This window comes from Ambystoma mexicanum, chromosome 3p (assembly GCF_040938575.1).
Source record: "Ambystoma mexicanum isolate Mex_15411 chromosome 3p, UKY_AmexF1_1, whole genome shotgun sequence".
Taxonomy (NCBI): Eukaryota; Metazoa; Chordata; class Amphibia; order Caudata; family Ambystomatidae; genus Ambystoma; species Ambystoma mexicanum.
The window spans coordinates 348,255,377-348,271,068 of record NC_090925.1 but is presented as its reverse complement, the minus strand read 5'-3'; the positions used below and the strand labels follow the sequence as shown (position 1 = coordinate 348,271,068).

The window sequence follows — 15,692 nt, the reverse complement described above, 5'->3', positions numbered from 1 at the left end:
TTTTCATAAATAGTCTGCCTCTCAGGTCTGATTTATCTTCTATCTATGGAATCGATTCGGTTTCGTATGACGTCACCATTCATTCTGGTCATTCAGTTTATTTGTTTCGTCAGGAATCGCAATCAATCGGCCATCATATTGTCTTGAATGTATGGCTTCCTTAATGGATACTTTGTCTCCTATTCTCTTGGGTATAGGCATTCTTATGGGTACTGCAGAGTCGTGCTCTTCTTGCCTTCTGATTGGTGTAGTATGTCGCATACTTTGGTTCATACTTCTCAGGTAAAGTAGGTGGGGTAGGGGTACTTGGCTCCTCTAGATCATGCTCGTTGATCCCCAGAATATGTTGGGAATAATGGTGGGATGCAGAGGACATTCTATATAGAAGTGACAAACAACAAGATCTGATCGCCAATCCTCTATGGGGTAACAAAGGATGAAGGAACTAGAATTGATTTATACTATTTTGTGGGCTCGGAGATTAAAGGTACACCAGTCTGTCTGCAATAGACTAACCTTTGGGTTTGCTGCCCAAATATCTGGTGCAATTTCCCTGCTCTAGGATGAGAGCAGTTTGTGGTTCTTCCTTGATCTCTTCTACGGGTAAATTGTATATGCCCAAGACAAAGCAAAATCCACTGACTGCTGTCTGTAGCTATTGTAAAGAAAATTGGATCATACAAACGCTAAGGCATGTAGTGCTTCAATGTCCAATGCCTGGGGAAAAAGCAACTCTGATATGTTGTCCTAAGAGAAGGGTGTTCAACTGATATTGGAACCAGCTGAACACTGTTAATGAATAGTTTTTAACTGCAGAAGTTAGAAGCAGAAGTTAGAAGTATGTTGGTTGAATTAGGTTTAAAGATGAAGTGAATTATTTTATATCCAGTGTCATATTTATGTATACATTTAATATGGAATGAATATGCTTTGAACATAGTATCGGATCTTTTTAGAGTAATATTTTATATTTGATCATGTAATTCTTTGTGAAGCCTTGTATTAAAAACAAAGTAATTGGCTCCAGGTTTGTATCGCTTGTAGGCACCACACATTTGATTTCTCTTGCTTGCATTTGTGTATTTTCAGCTTGTTACACACACAGGAATTCTATATCTTCTGTTGACTTGAAACCTTTCCCCTCTGTCCTTGGAAAGGCTGTGGACAGTGGCTGCATTGGGAGCCTGGCCTGCACTTCTCAGCAAAGTCTGCATGTCATCTCTCTGCTTTTGATCCCTGCCAATGTCTTCATCTTAATTTCAACATGGCTGTCTGTTAATTATGGTACAGCATCAGCAATCAGTTCAGATGTATTCTTGTGCAACTTGCGGTTTCTGCATAGCAAGAGTCAGTCCTTTAAGTTATAAGTGTGTTCTTTGTGTCTGCCAGCAATAAATCGAAGTGTCTGCATGACATGCAGGGATGCCTGTGCTTCATGTGTACACATTTGTCATCGTCAGTCGTGGCATCAGATTTCTTCAAGGTTGCGGTCAGTCGACTTGACTTGCTTTATTGATTGTAGGTGTCTCTTCAATGACGTCATCAGGATAGGGTCTAAATAGCTGAGTTAATAGCATTTCTTACAACTGTGATTCATTGACGATGGGGAGGAGGAGCCCCGAACAATGTACACCTTTTTGTTTTTCTGCCACCGAGATGAGTGGGGTAGGTCCCCCAAGTTTACGTCTCCCTCTGTGTATGGCTATTAATCTGAATGTCCAGTTTGCTCCTATGCCGGAGCTCAGTATCTATGTGGGGGCAGCGGGAGTTTTGGTTTTATATTCCAACTGATTAGTCTGCAGGCCCTTCTTCATCTCTGCTCCTACTGTTGCATTGAAAACTAGACCCCCGCAACCCCTGCAGTTTGTCTGTGACGCCTGGAGGGCTTGTGTTGTAAGAAATGCTCCAGTGTGTAATGTGTTCATGCTTATGCTGTTAACATCCAGTGCATACTCTTCTGACTCCACTTCTCTCTCGCCCTAGGTGACGGTTCCATTAACCCAAAGCCAGCTCTCAGACCTCATTTTCCTCCTCCCTGCGCCGGACACCGAAGGCATTAATTGAGCAGCTCGTAGGGGTGCCTGTTGCAGTTGGGTGTCAGAGGTGCAAGAGCAGGAGCTGCAGACAAGGTCAAGATGCCGGTTACCGAGAAGGACTTGGCGGACGATGCGCCATGGAAGAGGATTCAGCAGAACACGTTCACCCGCTGGTGCAATGAGCACCTTAAGTGCGTGCAGAAGCGCATCGCCAATCTGCAGACGGACCTGAGCGATGGGCTGAGGCTCATCGCGCTGCTGGAGGTGCTGAGCCAGAAAGTGATGTACCGCAAGTACAACCACCGGCCCACCTTTAGGCAGATGCAGCTAGAGAATGTGTCGGTGGCCCTGGAGTTCCTGGAGCGCGAGAGCATCAAGCTGGTCTCCATAGGTAAGGAGTCATCCACCTGGTGAGGCGTGGAAAGGGCGTAGTTGAGAGGATGTGGATGACTGCTTAAAATGTGTCCTTTTGCAAGGAGCTTTCCATTTGGGGTCTATAGGGAAGAGGGTCCTACTGCTGGCCATGTGAGAAAGTATTAAACTTCAGTGCGTAAAGAGTGGCACTGAGGGCATAGCCTAACTCACCCTGGTGCCCTAGAAAGAGGCATTGGGGTCATAAGCTGGTGATGAGTGGGTGAGGTGTCAAACCAGTTCCCATGGGTAAGGAGGTGGGTTTGCTGTGGTACAGTAGGTGGTGGGAGGGTGTGGTTGTAGGCCTCAACCGCTGCAAACTTGTGAACCTGTCTGAATTTCTTTGTAGCGGCATAAAACTGCCATCTAACTTTGGTGCAGGATAAGGGGATACTGCTGCTAGTTTTGTGCCAATGGCACCTCGAAACCTGGCAAAGGACTACTGTAGGTGCAGGCAGCCGTGTTGCCAAAGGGATGTCTTTCCTCATATGAATGTTGCAACAGGGTATCCGGTTCTGGATCCACCCTGTCTGATCGAGGCCATGTTTATATGCCACTCCTTAGTGTGGGGTGGTGGAAAGTGGGTGGGGTGATGGTGCCCACCTGCTACTCCCCTGGAGGATTTTGGTTGGTGTAGCTTCCACTGGGGTGGCACCCTGTGTTTTCTGTGGGACCACCTCTAACATGTGTAGCACTAAACACAACCAACATTGAGCCCAGAAGTGTGTGGTTTTGGGGGGGGGGGGGAGAGGGAGTCATGCTTTTAACTGCAGCACCACCCTTGAATGGTTAGAGGGGCGGTGCTGCAGCTGGGCAACCCTAATAGCACATGACAAGACCACTGAAAGGAGTTGAGCATGAAACATGTGCTGGGATGGGTGGTGGTCTGCAGTCTGTGGGACACTGGTTGCCCTACTTCCTCTCTGGATTCCCATGTGCATTCCGGTCACCTGTTTACCCCGGCAGTGCAGTCGCATAGCAGCACATGGGGCAGGCCGCCACTATTGCCAACTGCCCCTGACCATGGGTGAACTTTGCAACTCCTAAATATCCCCTGCCTCCCACCTGCATTATCTAGCTACCTGCTTTCAAAAGGCTGGGGAGGGGCGGCTACTGCTGCCCATCGATATTGTATGTATTTCAGCCACTCCTTAAAATGACAATTTAAGGCCCTCTGTAGCTATTGTTGGCATTTCATAATGTCATGGTAGTGGCCATTTGCTCGGTTTGTTGGGTAGGCAATGTTTGCTGGGAATGCCAGTTTGGGCTGTGGCCCGTTCATGGTTTGTGTGGGTTATGCAGTGTTAGTGGGATGCCAGTCTGGTGGCACTCTCCTGTATGAGGTGTGCAATGGGTAATGTGGTCAACCCATTCCTGATAGGGTGTGTACTGATTGATCGGACTGCATGGGTGGTTATTCCCTTGGTTTGCCTGTATGGGGGGTGGGAGGAGGGGCAGTAGTCTGTTGCTACCTGATTGCAGTGATTAAGAATGTCAGTGGTAGTTTACTCACTCTGTATGGGATGGTCTGTGCCCCTCCCACCCCCCTTGCTAGTTCTATGAAGTGGACAATGGTCAGTAGGAAATGCAGTGTCAGGTTGGTGTACCCTTCGCTCACTCCCGATAGGATGCAGGTTTTCTTGAGGGTGGAGGTGGTTGCTACACATTTATTTTACTGCTCCAGCATAGTGCCCGGCCAAGCTGCCTCTTCTGCAGATTAATGGTACTCCTTGCTTGTGTAAAACCAAGCGGATGCAGAGTGAGATGGCCGCGTTGGACCAGACCTCTGCACCACGTTGACACCAACTGCTATATATTGACTCTCTCCCAATGCACAGCCATGGCCCCTGATCTGGTGGGAGCGCCCAGTGAAGATCCCTGTAACAGGTGCAAATAGTACACCTGGAGAGGACAGTGAAGTCCCGGCGAGTGGAAACCCAGACTACCCAAGAGTGGGGCTCAATCGTTGCAGCAGTGGGCGAAGGACCACACATGGGTGTCCTGTGACGGTGTCCAGTCAACTCGTCGAAAAAAAACTGGTCGACTGCAATTTGGTCGACGCAATTTGGTCGAACCAAATGGTCGAATTTTTTTTTATTTATATATTTATTTTTCGGGTTTTCGTTTAGTTAAAAAAGGGGTTTTTAGAGAAAAAAAGGGGGTTGGGGGGGGGGGGGGGGGTACCCCCCAAAAAAAAAATTTCGACCATTTGGTTTTCGACCAAATTGGTTCGACCATTTGTCTGGTCGACCAATTTTTTTCGACGAAATGTCTGGCAACCTCCTGTGACATCTGTGGACAGCCACTGCACGACCGAGAAGTGTCAGGCAGTGGCTGCCAGGGATTGCTTGGAGAGCCTGGGCCACAGAGCAGTGATATATGGTGCACCCTGCAGGGTCAGCGGCAACAGGCTGTGTGGCGGTGAAAGCACCTTCAGAGTGGGAGAGGCGGGAGAGTGCTGGCTCGGACAACACCCCTCCCAGCCCATATGATGGTCTTGTGTGGGCGCCCATCAGAGGTGGCTGAACACTAACGGGAGGGGCTACAGCATCATGTGCACCCCCCCCCTGGCTGCAGTCTTGGCCCAGTTGAGAACCACACTGTGCTTGCATTAAGCGGGGAAGGTGCCGTGCCAGAGTGGAGCCTTGTTAGTGGGCTGTCTGTGAAAGACGTCTAGACTATTTCTATGGAGCTTGTTGCATTCTGGGCAGAGGTACAAACCTCCTTGGGTGCCATCACTGAGATTCGCGAAGGTAGAAAAATGGGTGGAGAACCTGGGATGCAATCAGCGAGCAGTGGAACTAGCAGATGTGAATCAGAGCTTGAAGGTGGAGAAAGGAGGTGTGGAGAACAGCAAAGGGAGGATCAATCTGCGGATATGGCGTCTCTAGCACAGAGGCGGTCACCGAGGTATCTGAAACTCCCGTTGACCCTAGTGCTAAAGAAGCTCATGGAGGTGTCCGACAAGTCTGCTTTGACACGGTCCACAGGGGTGATGGGGGACGAATGTTCCCTGCTCAGTGGTGGTGAAATGCCACTATTCTAGGGACATGGAGGACCTTATTCAGAGCCTGAGGTGGGTGACCTGGACTGGGAGCGTGCCTCAGTAAACCTTTTCCAGGACTGATCTACCTACACTCAGGAACCGAGGATGAAATGCAGGCCCCCCAAGGAAATGGCTACAGCAGTAGGTGTGATATCGTTGGCGGGTCCCCTTTGCCCTCCCTTTTGAACATGGGTGGAACATGACCTTGCCGGGGGAGAAGGCAACCCAGGTACGGGCGAAGTTGCCAACGGAAGGAGCTACCCAAGGCCGAGATGGCAATGCAAGTTGCACAAGCCTTTCAACAGCACCTTTGTGCAACCCAAGGGACGTTGGAAGGAGACTGTTGCTAGAAAATCAAAGATCCAGGCGACACAATCGAAGGTCTCCAGCTGAAGGGGAGTTTGAGAGTCCATTGCTGTTAGTTTGTTATATTGGTGTTTGATGAGATGGCAGTATCTACATTACCCTAGTGATCTGAGTGTCTGTTCACTAGGGTAATGTATGGTGCCCTGGGTGGGTTTTGGGTCCCTGAATTCTTCTGGCTCCTTTTGTCTAGTTGCCGTTGATTTGGATCCCTTTGGGTTCTGGTGATGTATGGGGTGATGGTGTCATTTCCCTTTTTTCCTCCTTTATCTTTCTGCCTTTGTCTTGCAATGTCCAGGTGTCCTGTATATTTGTCTAAGGTTTCTGGTGAGTTAGCTGCCCTGTAGTGGCCTGTAGCGAGGTATAGTGCTGGGTATGATTTTTGTCATGTTTTTGAATGTTTTGTTTTGTTGTGCTTGTCTCTGTGCTCCCTCACTGTGTTGGCATTTGATGGCATGGTGGCCTGTTGTGGTTGCATGTAACCTTTCTTCCTGTTCTGTTGCAATGACCATTTTCTAAAGATTTCTTGGTTTTCACGTTTGTTGTGGTTTGGGTTGTAGGGGCCCTTGCCCACCTCCGACACTTTTCCCAGTTGTTGGTTGGTCACGATTGTTTGAATGTTGCTTTTTAGTTTTGGGATGTAATGTTTTCTTGGCAGTTTGTCTGTATATTGACCGGAGGTGGGTGAGTGTGGCTCGTTCGGGGTGTCTGGTTGCAGAGTGGGTTGGGGGAAGTTCCTAATGGGACAGGGCTGGGAGGGGTTTTCTGAATGTGTGCTATGGTGGACTAGTCAGAGTTGGAGAAACAAGTCGGAGAGACACCCAGGAGTGTAATAAACGTCTAGGGGGGGGGGGGGGGATAAGGACCTAGACTTCCTAAAGTATGGGGGAACCCCTAGGAAATTGGGACGCTGTGTTGGGGAGGAGCAGCTAGAATTGTAGGAATCCGAAGTCTGTGGAAATGTCCAGAACTGGAACACAGCTGTAGTGGAGAGGTTCTCGGAGCCGACAGTGCTAGTGAGAGCACCTAGAAGAGGAGGAAAAAATGGCAATTGGAGAGACCCTTAAGTGTGATAGATCAGCTATGCAAGTACTTCTAGATTCAACAGTCTCCTTGTGGACCCCTGCTTCTTGGGCCCGTTACCCAATCCAGTTAGTAAAGTAAAGAATTTAGGAGTTATCCTTTCCGCTTCTTTGTCGATGTCTAACCAGGTCACGGCAGTGTGCCAGTCCACCCACCACCAGATTCGAATTCTCAAGAGGGTCATGCCCTTGATCCCGGAAGCCCTCTGCCCCCCTGTGGTGGCCATGTTGGTCCTCACACGACTGGACTATTGCAAGATCTGTCTCAACCTATCGACCTTATACACCGCCTTCAGCGTATACAGAACCTTGCTGCTAGGCTGGCCACTGGCTCCGCTTATGGTGCCCACATCATGCCAGTGCTTCGCCAACTGCATTGGCTCCCGGTGAACCAGCAAATTCATTTTATATCTCTGCATTGTTCATCGGGCAATTCATGGTCAGGGAGCCGAATTTTTGCAGCTTAAATTTACCCGATACCGTCCGGACAGGGACCTCCGCTCTGCTACTTCTAACCTGCTTACTGTCCCTAGGTTTAACCAGGCAAGGCTCGAAGGTAGAGCCTTTTCTGTCACTGCGGCCAAACTTTGGAACAGCTTCCCTGTATCTCTTAGGGCCACTGTTAACCATCTAGGATTCAGAAGAGCGTTGAAAACTAATCTGTTCTAAGCCCGACCACTCCATTGGTCTTCGATTGGGTAGCTTCCTTTCCAGCGCCATGATGCCTTTGGGCGAACGTGCGCTTTACAAATGTTAATAACAGCCAGTAAAAAGGGCCACAGATTTGACACATGGCAGACGGAATAAACGCCAACCTTCGAGAACTCTCTGCTGATTGAAAGCACACAAATTTGGGAAAAATTGTTACTTTTGAAATGCCACTTATTTTATATCCAACACCATAAAATCTATTCATTTTCACACATCTTAAGAATATTACATTAAGAAACAGATAACATAATTAATACATCACTAAAATACAACTAGAAATGAAGTTCACAATACTGTAATTGTAAAACTATTAAAGCGAAAAAACGATTTAATGCTAAAATGAATGCGAGATGTCTAGACCAAAATAGAGCGTACACCAATTCAAGATGGATTTCAGAATTGAGTAAACAAGTTTGAGCAAGCTGAAATAATGACAATATTTCAATGTTTTGAGTTGTGTAATAGTTTCAAAAACGACAACTCTTGGTTGAGTCCGATTCAGTAAATGATGCCCAGTGCTCAGGCCTTTCCCTAGTTGTGAAGTGACCAAACCTAAAACACATATGTAAAACACATAGTGCTCATGCTCTGTTGCAAGAAAAATGAGTTCTACAAAATTCTTCCCTTGTCCTAGGGAATAAAGCCTATTCCGTGTTAGGTCCGTATAGTTTCAATAGTAATTAGCCAGTCGTGTTTGTTTTTTACACTACAAGATCGCTTTTATGAGTTCTTCAGCATTTTAATCAATAAAACAGACAAGAACACATTCTTTGCCTCTACCTATGAACACATGCATGATTTCCACCACTATTCGACCCAAATACACATACAAGTTACTGGGCGAGTCTTGAAATGCGAAACTTGGAAGCTGCCGCCATTGAAGTCTAGCATGTGAAGAAACTAGACACGGCTCGTGCCCGATAATGGCATTTGGCAAAGCTAGAAAAGACAAATGCAGCTTTCCAGACCAGTCTTTGTAGGCAGTCTAGATATTCACCATGATCCAATAAACCCTCTTACCTATAAAGAATAGGCTGCATCTTCAATATGTGGCAGTTTATTGCTGGCAACAATGAACCTACACACCTTGGCATAAGCATTTCCTGTGGGATAGAAGTGGCTGGGATTTTGCAGATGGAGAATCCTTCCGCATAACTATAGAATTACATGGGTTATAACCCAACTATCTAATTTCCAAAACTCTTTCAAAGTTTTCTTTACCACCTGCGATCTCTCTTCATTCATACAAGAGAGCTTACGGGCGCCAGTTCCACAGACTAGTCTGTGTAATGGTAAATTTGGTAATGGTGTAAATTCAGATCTGAGTGTATTCCTTGACTGAGCTGCTAGTTTGCATTGGTGTAATGCAAGCCTACAGGGGTAGTGCTTCTGCCAGTTCAGTGTCTGACCTCTGAGGTGTCACTAACATGGCACACTCCAGCCAGGGACTCCTTCCCCTGACGATAACGCTTTTTATCTTTACTAAACCATGGGTTCTTTTATTTGATTAGACCCCCACTCATCTTGCACCCAACCTTCACAAACACCCAGAGGCGTTGCTAGGGGCGGTGGGGGGGGGGCTAAAGGGGCTATAGCCCCTGGTCTTTTGGTTGTAGCCCAGGATAGAATCTCAGGATCTACAACCAAAAGGCTAGCTAGCCCCCAGTCCCGACAGTTCTGACATTAGCGCAGCCCCGGGTCTGTTCCAGACCTAGCAACACCCCTGCACCCCATGTCACAATGGACTAGCAACCAGGCCAGTGTGTATAAATAAGATATTTCATAATTTATGATTTTATGAAGGGAGAAAATATTCAAAATACAACCGCCACTAATATGTGGCAACACAAATTCAATGCTTCCTACAGAACAATTGGTTCAGAAATCCTAACCCAGTTCACACAGATCTTTAATGGCAAAACAGGAAAAACAGTGAGTCAAGTGATGGTGCTACGGTTTAGCACTCACCCCTGCAACACTAACCGCCAAACATCAGCTAACTTCCCTTTGAATGGAAGGCAGTGGCAAGGCGTAAGGATAGAGAGAAAAATCGGATTCGGAATAAAGCCCACCACCCCAAGATGGGAAGTTGGAAAAGAAAATGAAAAACCCGTTTTTGGAGCTGAACAGCAGAATCAGTTTGGATTTTTACTTGCACAGTTACTCAGGAAATTTGTGTTGCTACACTGGAGGAGATGAAGCTTAGAGACTACTAATCGGCACACATAACGTGGAAATGAGGTAGGTAAATCTATTTTGGGGCGAAAGCGAATGCAAAAGGAAAATATTAACGGCAAATGGAAATTCGATTTACACAGGATTTACAATGACCGGTAGCAAAGGGTTTAGCTTTCGAAATCGGTTTTCAAGGACAATGACTGAGGCACATAACGGATAGGATTCTAGACAAGAGGTTGCTCTCAAATGGTCCACGGTTTGAGTTTTTATGGGACTGATGCAAGGTAGCAGTTTGTGGGGCAGTGCACACAATACACGGGCAAACTCAGTTTTCAGTTAGACTAATTCTGTTGAGGCTATACTTTAATGACTATAGTTATTAAAGAAAGACACTAGGCACAACTGTGTCCATTTCGAATTTTAACCAACTCTTAACGTGAATTTCATAGGGGAATTACTTGATTTAATTCAAAATAATGCTACAGATTTATGTAGACAACTGAGATGAATCACAGGTAATACACAAACCTACACCGGCTAATACAGATTCCACTATCTAGAATCTATCTAGATATCTCTCTTCTCGTCAGCCTGGCGGGCATGGCAGGAGCCCCCGCAGCGGTCGACTGCAGGACCAGATGAGGCATCGTGAGGATCGCCGCTGCATCATGAGCCTCTGCACAACGCTGGCCTAGAATCTAGCTTGCGTGTAAGTAAGCACAGGGAATTGCAGCGTAATTGCCTCATTGCCACCATTATATCTGCAGCTTACCCAATCCAAAATGGCTGCACCATTTCCCAAACTCTTGATGTCCAGACCTACTGTTTTTGCGACCTGCTGATTGGCTGTGCCGCGCTATCTAGGTGGAACCCCCTGACCGAAGGCAGAAGCCAGCCGCTGTCCCAAAGGGCCGCATACATAACGGCCTGTCTGTGGCTGTCCGTGGTGGGCCGTTGGCGCATGGCGTATTACTCTGTCCCATAATCCTACAGCCTGTCGCGAGCCGTTGGAACATAATGCCATGACCGCTGAGCTCCACTTATGCTTGAGGTAAGAAATCACTGCTGCAACAGTTGACTTCTGAGCACGACATCCACTAAACTCTCCCATGACACTCCGTCATTCCGAGGCTTGTGGGAAGACTGAGAAGCATGCTCACATCGGAACTTTTTGTGACAGCCATTTGCCGACATGTCACTTTCAGTGAACAGTGATTATAGAACGTATTGTTTGTCATTTGCGCCTTGAAATGCATTGTTACCCTTATCCATATATCCAGTTATAGTGAGCTTAAATTAGTGTCCAGAAATAGCACCATAGCAGTACTAGAGTCTAAACACTCTATAAATGAGTGTTCGTCTATACATGCTGCTACAATATACCCGGCACATCCACTACCGTCTTAGCCGGATTGCACCATAGACTTTCCATAGCATTTTCTGTCTACGTGAAGAATTGGCGCCTTCCGCCAGGATCAGACTTCTCCCACATCTCATTACTAGCACTACCTCATCCCTTGCTGTGGCACTCCTCGTATATACTTGCGTATATATCAGTACCTATTGGAAATAATCTCCCTAACAGCTACCTCAGTAGATTTGCCTATTTGTGTGCACCATAGCCAATTTTGAATCTGCTTATCTGTGTGAATTCCAGCCCAAGCTATAAGCTAAACACCCCAACTGTACCCCAGCAGATCCCTACCATGCTTACCTGGTTCACCCTCATGTTCCCGTTTTGTGTCATGCAAGATAGTGTACCTTCCAGCGGAAACGACTACATAGATTTCAATAATGGCCTAGACAAACCCGCATGCCCGAGACTCTTCCCCATCCCCTGCCCCACACCGTTCCTGCCCACTACACCACCCTTCCCACCTAGCTACTACCAAAGCCATACTACCAGTGACCACCTTGTTGACACTCTAGCTAACCTCATTACTGACAACTCATGTCACCAGCCTAGACTTAGCCTACCATGCCTGGGTGCTGGTGCCAGTCCCAATCACTCCAAACCCATTAAGTTTGCAACAACTAATCACCTTGGCTACATACTCACCGTCAACTCTAACCTCACAGACCGTAACCTTAGACTAGGCACCAGACTCTCCCATATGAATAGCAACCCATTAGCCAAACTCCTTACTAAGACCAATAAAAATAGCACATCCCCTAACAACTGCAAACCACTCCCTTTAAAAGGAGCTCTAATAAATGTCAGGTCCCTTGTGGCCCATACTAGAGAGATAGCTGATATCATCCTGACCGACAACCTCGACTTCCACGCCATAACAAACTTGGCTACATGAGGCAGCAGGACCCTATTTAACCCTAGCTATTCCTGACTACTCCATCCTCAGAGCCAACAGACCTAATGCTCGTGGAGGAGGCGTAGCTATTTTAAAATCCTCACTAGACCTCAGATCAGTCTAATCTCCAGTAAAATCATGTGAACATCTCATAATCAAGCAGCAGACTTCTCCCAAAAGTACAATCTCCATTCACCTAATATATAGGCACCCAGGTCATCCTGGATCCTTTGAAGAAGACATCACTTCTCTAATAGCTGAGAACTCTAAACCGTCAGCACAAACCATCATCCTCTAAGACTTCAACCTTGGGTACAATGATTCTAATGGCCCCTCAGCCTCCTCCTTGGCCAACAACCTAGCTGAGCATGGCTTCATACAACTCCGTTCTCAACCCACTTATCGAAAAGGTAGAATTATCGACTGGGTCGCTGTGCTAAATTGCAATATTACCTGCAAGGCCTCCCTACCTCTCACATGGACTGATCATCTCATCTCACTAGATATCAATAACCCAGAACCAAAAAAGAATTCCCCCATTCTACCAGCCTGTCCTACCAGGAATAGGCGCAACATTACTGTTGAAGCCTTAATACACTTGTTACTTCCCACTCAATGCACTTCCGGCCACTGCTGACCTGAACCTACTGGTCAACACCTATAACGATTCCAAAGCCATTGACCATATGGGAGGGAGGGATGGAGTGAGAGAATATATTTGTCAGTCTGGGTTTAGACCCCAACATGTAACAAACTGGCTGTGTCGACCTCAAAAGCCCGATTGATTAACTTAAAGGCAATGCCGCCATCCTACCTCTTTTAGACACCTCGGCAGCTTTCGACTTGGTTGACCACGAAATCCTCGGCAACTAGCTATCATTAGCAGCTCCCTTCTCCTCCTCTGCTGTCATGTGGATACAATCCTTCCTCTCTAATAGAACCACGAGGGTCTTCTCCTGCAGTGGCAGCTTACCCTATTCCCATCACATGTCCCACAAGGCTCCTGTGTTTCACCCACTTTGTACAACATAATTACAAAGCCACTCTTTCACAAACTCGACCACCTGGGTGTTGCCTACACCAATTGTGCAGATGACACCCAGATACTCACCCTATCTGGGAACTACAACGCTGACGTTACCCGGATCAACAAACTTTTCACCATCGTTCAGGCATGGATGGCCACACATGGCCTCTGCCTGAATGATGAGAAAACCAAACTCCCCCTTGTCGGCTCACCCAACAACCTGCTGAAACTCTGCCCTTAACTACAATAGTATCATCGATGGAAACACTATTCCCATTAAGTGTAAAAACTCAAGCACCAACCTCTCTAAACAAATCAACATGACTGCCTCCGACACTGCCTACACAGGTAAGCTGATCAGGGCTTGTAGACCTTTCTTGTCCTCCAATAGCTGCCTCATACTGGCCAGGGCTCTTGTACAGTCTGAATTGGACTACTGCAACAGTCTTTACCTAGGTGCAAACCAATCCATAATCAAAACTGCAGGTACTCCAAAATAACTCTCTACGAGTGGCATTAAATATTCTCAGACGAGGGCACATCTCTACTATTAGAAAATCATGCAAATGGCTCTCCATACAACAAAAAATCGACCTAAAAACTATCTGGCTCACATGCAAAGCCTTGAACCACCAAACCCCCCACTCCCCGCTACTAGAACAAGATTCTCCAACACCTTATGCCTAATGGTGCTCAGATTCACCCTAAAAAAAAGCTGGAGGAACTAGCTTCACGGTCCTTGCCTCCATACTTTACCACTGAACATCTAATCAATCTCTACCTTTCAATCATTCAGAAAACATGTCAGCACATGGTTACTGAATAAAAACTAACAATCACTCTCCATATCCCTCCTCCACTTGACATTCTTGCCTTGTACTTTAAATGTGATGTATAACTAGTAAAATGTATCCTGTAACCGCTTACCTACGCACCCTCTTACCTCCGGGTCTGGAGCGCTATATAAATAAAACAAACTATGGGAAGGTGAATTAATTCTGGCAATTGGGATTTTCAATGGGGTCATCTGCTACTTAAAAAGTAAGCCTTGGTTTGGGATTCTGGAAAGCCAGCTGGATCTCGGGACTCTTGACAGCGAGGCAAGGGGTCTGGTCTCTGCACTCTGCAAGATGGTAAGGTTCAGCTACCTCCCCTCCGTCCTTCTCCTGTCTCCCCGGATTCTTATCTCCCCTGTGTCTAGTACAGTCCCCCCTTATATAGCCCAAGGGACATTATTCATTTTACAATCAGGCAGGGGGAGGGAGTACTCTAGAATTAATCGTACCCTGGGATAGGATAGCCTACCACTCCTCTCTCCGCCCCCTGGCCTTATTGGTTCAATGGGAGAGAGCATCATCTGTCTGTCATTTATTATAGTTTGTTCTCCGGTCAACTTTTTAGCAAAACTGAGTTAGCAGAACTTCAAACTTGTTTCAGGGGGGTCATAGGGAATTGGGCAAACCGATCGCCAACTCTGTGCGAGGTAGCATGGCCCCTTGTTGTCATTGTCTTGAAATGCATAACAGTTATAACTCTGCAAATGACTAAGCATGTTCATACTCATTTTCAATCTTTCCACCAATGTTCATATTTGTCTCATTTATAAATCACCCAGAAACGAGTCTTTATTGGCCATTTCAGTCCACATGGTCCTAGGAACATGCGCTTTGTCTCTAAACTGCCTGGAAATCACATGGAAAGAGCAGAAAAGAACTTGTCTTATTCTGAGTGCCAGGAGAAATGCCTAAAATGAATGAATCGTTTAATGTCAATTTGGAGGATCTGTCACATGGAGGGCTGTGCTTTATCCCCCCCCAGCCAAATGTCATCCCCTGGCTCAGCTTCCAACAAAACTTGTATTACACCCTTGTCAGTTTGTCCTTGGTAGTGAGTGCAAAAGGAACTTCTTGATCAAGCTCTGGCCACGCTAGTACTGCATTCCACTCTGGCAGGGCAGAGCATTGGAACGCCCTCTGCCACATCACATTGCGGAATGTTTCACTTATAGGTGCAACTTCCAGTGGGAGGCAAGGCTTTCAATTGGGTTTTGTGTCTGAACCCAAATAAGGGTTTTTGTGGTATTCTGAGCCTTTTCCAAGGTGATTGAAGTGATTGTGGGGGAAAACATGTACATGGCTTTAGTTAACACCCCACCCACAACATATTTCACTGACATTTTCTGTGCGAGCAAAAGCTATTGTCTGCTTTGACATGGAATAAAAGCAAAAGCCACGCTGTTTGTTTTCATTTGCAGTGTTTTAGAGCGCTGCTGTGCACATGAAAGGGAAAACAAAAGCCATGTCGGGTTGCATTGTTGAAATCCTTGCCCCTCATGTGGTTCAGTAAGACCAGGCCATTTTGGATGTAGTGCATAACTTTGATGTTCAGAAGCAAGAAAAGCAAACGCAGAGCTGTTCTTGGAGAAATGTTCAAATGCTTGCCACCCATGTGCCAGGGAAAGCAAAGCCCAGCTGCTTTTGGTGGTAAATGTTTAAATGGTTTTTACATTTTTTAGGTGACCTGGATTTT

The 15,692-nt window shown here is 46.6% G+C and overlaps 1 protein-coding gene and 1 long non-coding RNA gene across 6 annotated transcripts in view; one reads left to right on the top strand and one right to left on the bottom strand.

Moving 5' to 3' along the window:
• Window positions 1–15,692, bottom strand: part of LOC138580431 (uncharacterized) — a 624,618-nt gene that overhangs the window by 133,751 nt on the left and 475,175 nt on the right. The window lies entirely within an intron of this gene.
• Window positions 1–15,692, top strand: part of LOC138580430 (filamin-A-like) — a 456,077-nt gene that overhangs the window by 103,656 nt on the left and 336,729 nt on the right. For all 5 annotated transcript variants that reach the window (XM_069650971.1, XM_069650969.1, XM_069650970.1 and 2 more), the window contains exon 2: window positions 1,984–2,427. In XM_069650971.1, coding sequence (XP_069507072.1) covers window positions 2,136–2,427 — 292 coding nt within the window. In that variant the 5' untranslated portion in view covers window positions 1,984–2,135. The remainder of the gene's footprint in view (window positions 1–1,983; window positions 2,428–15,692) is intronic.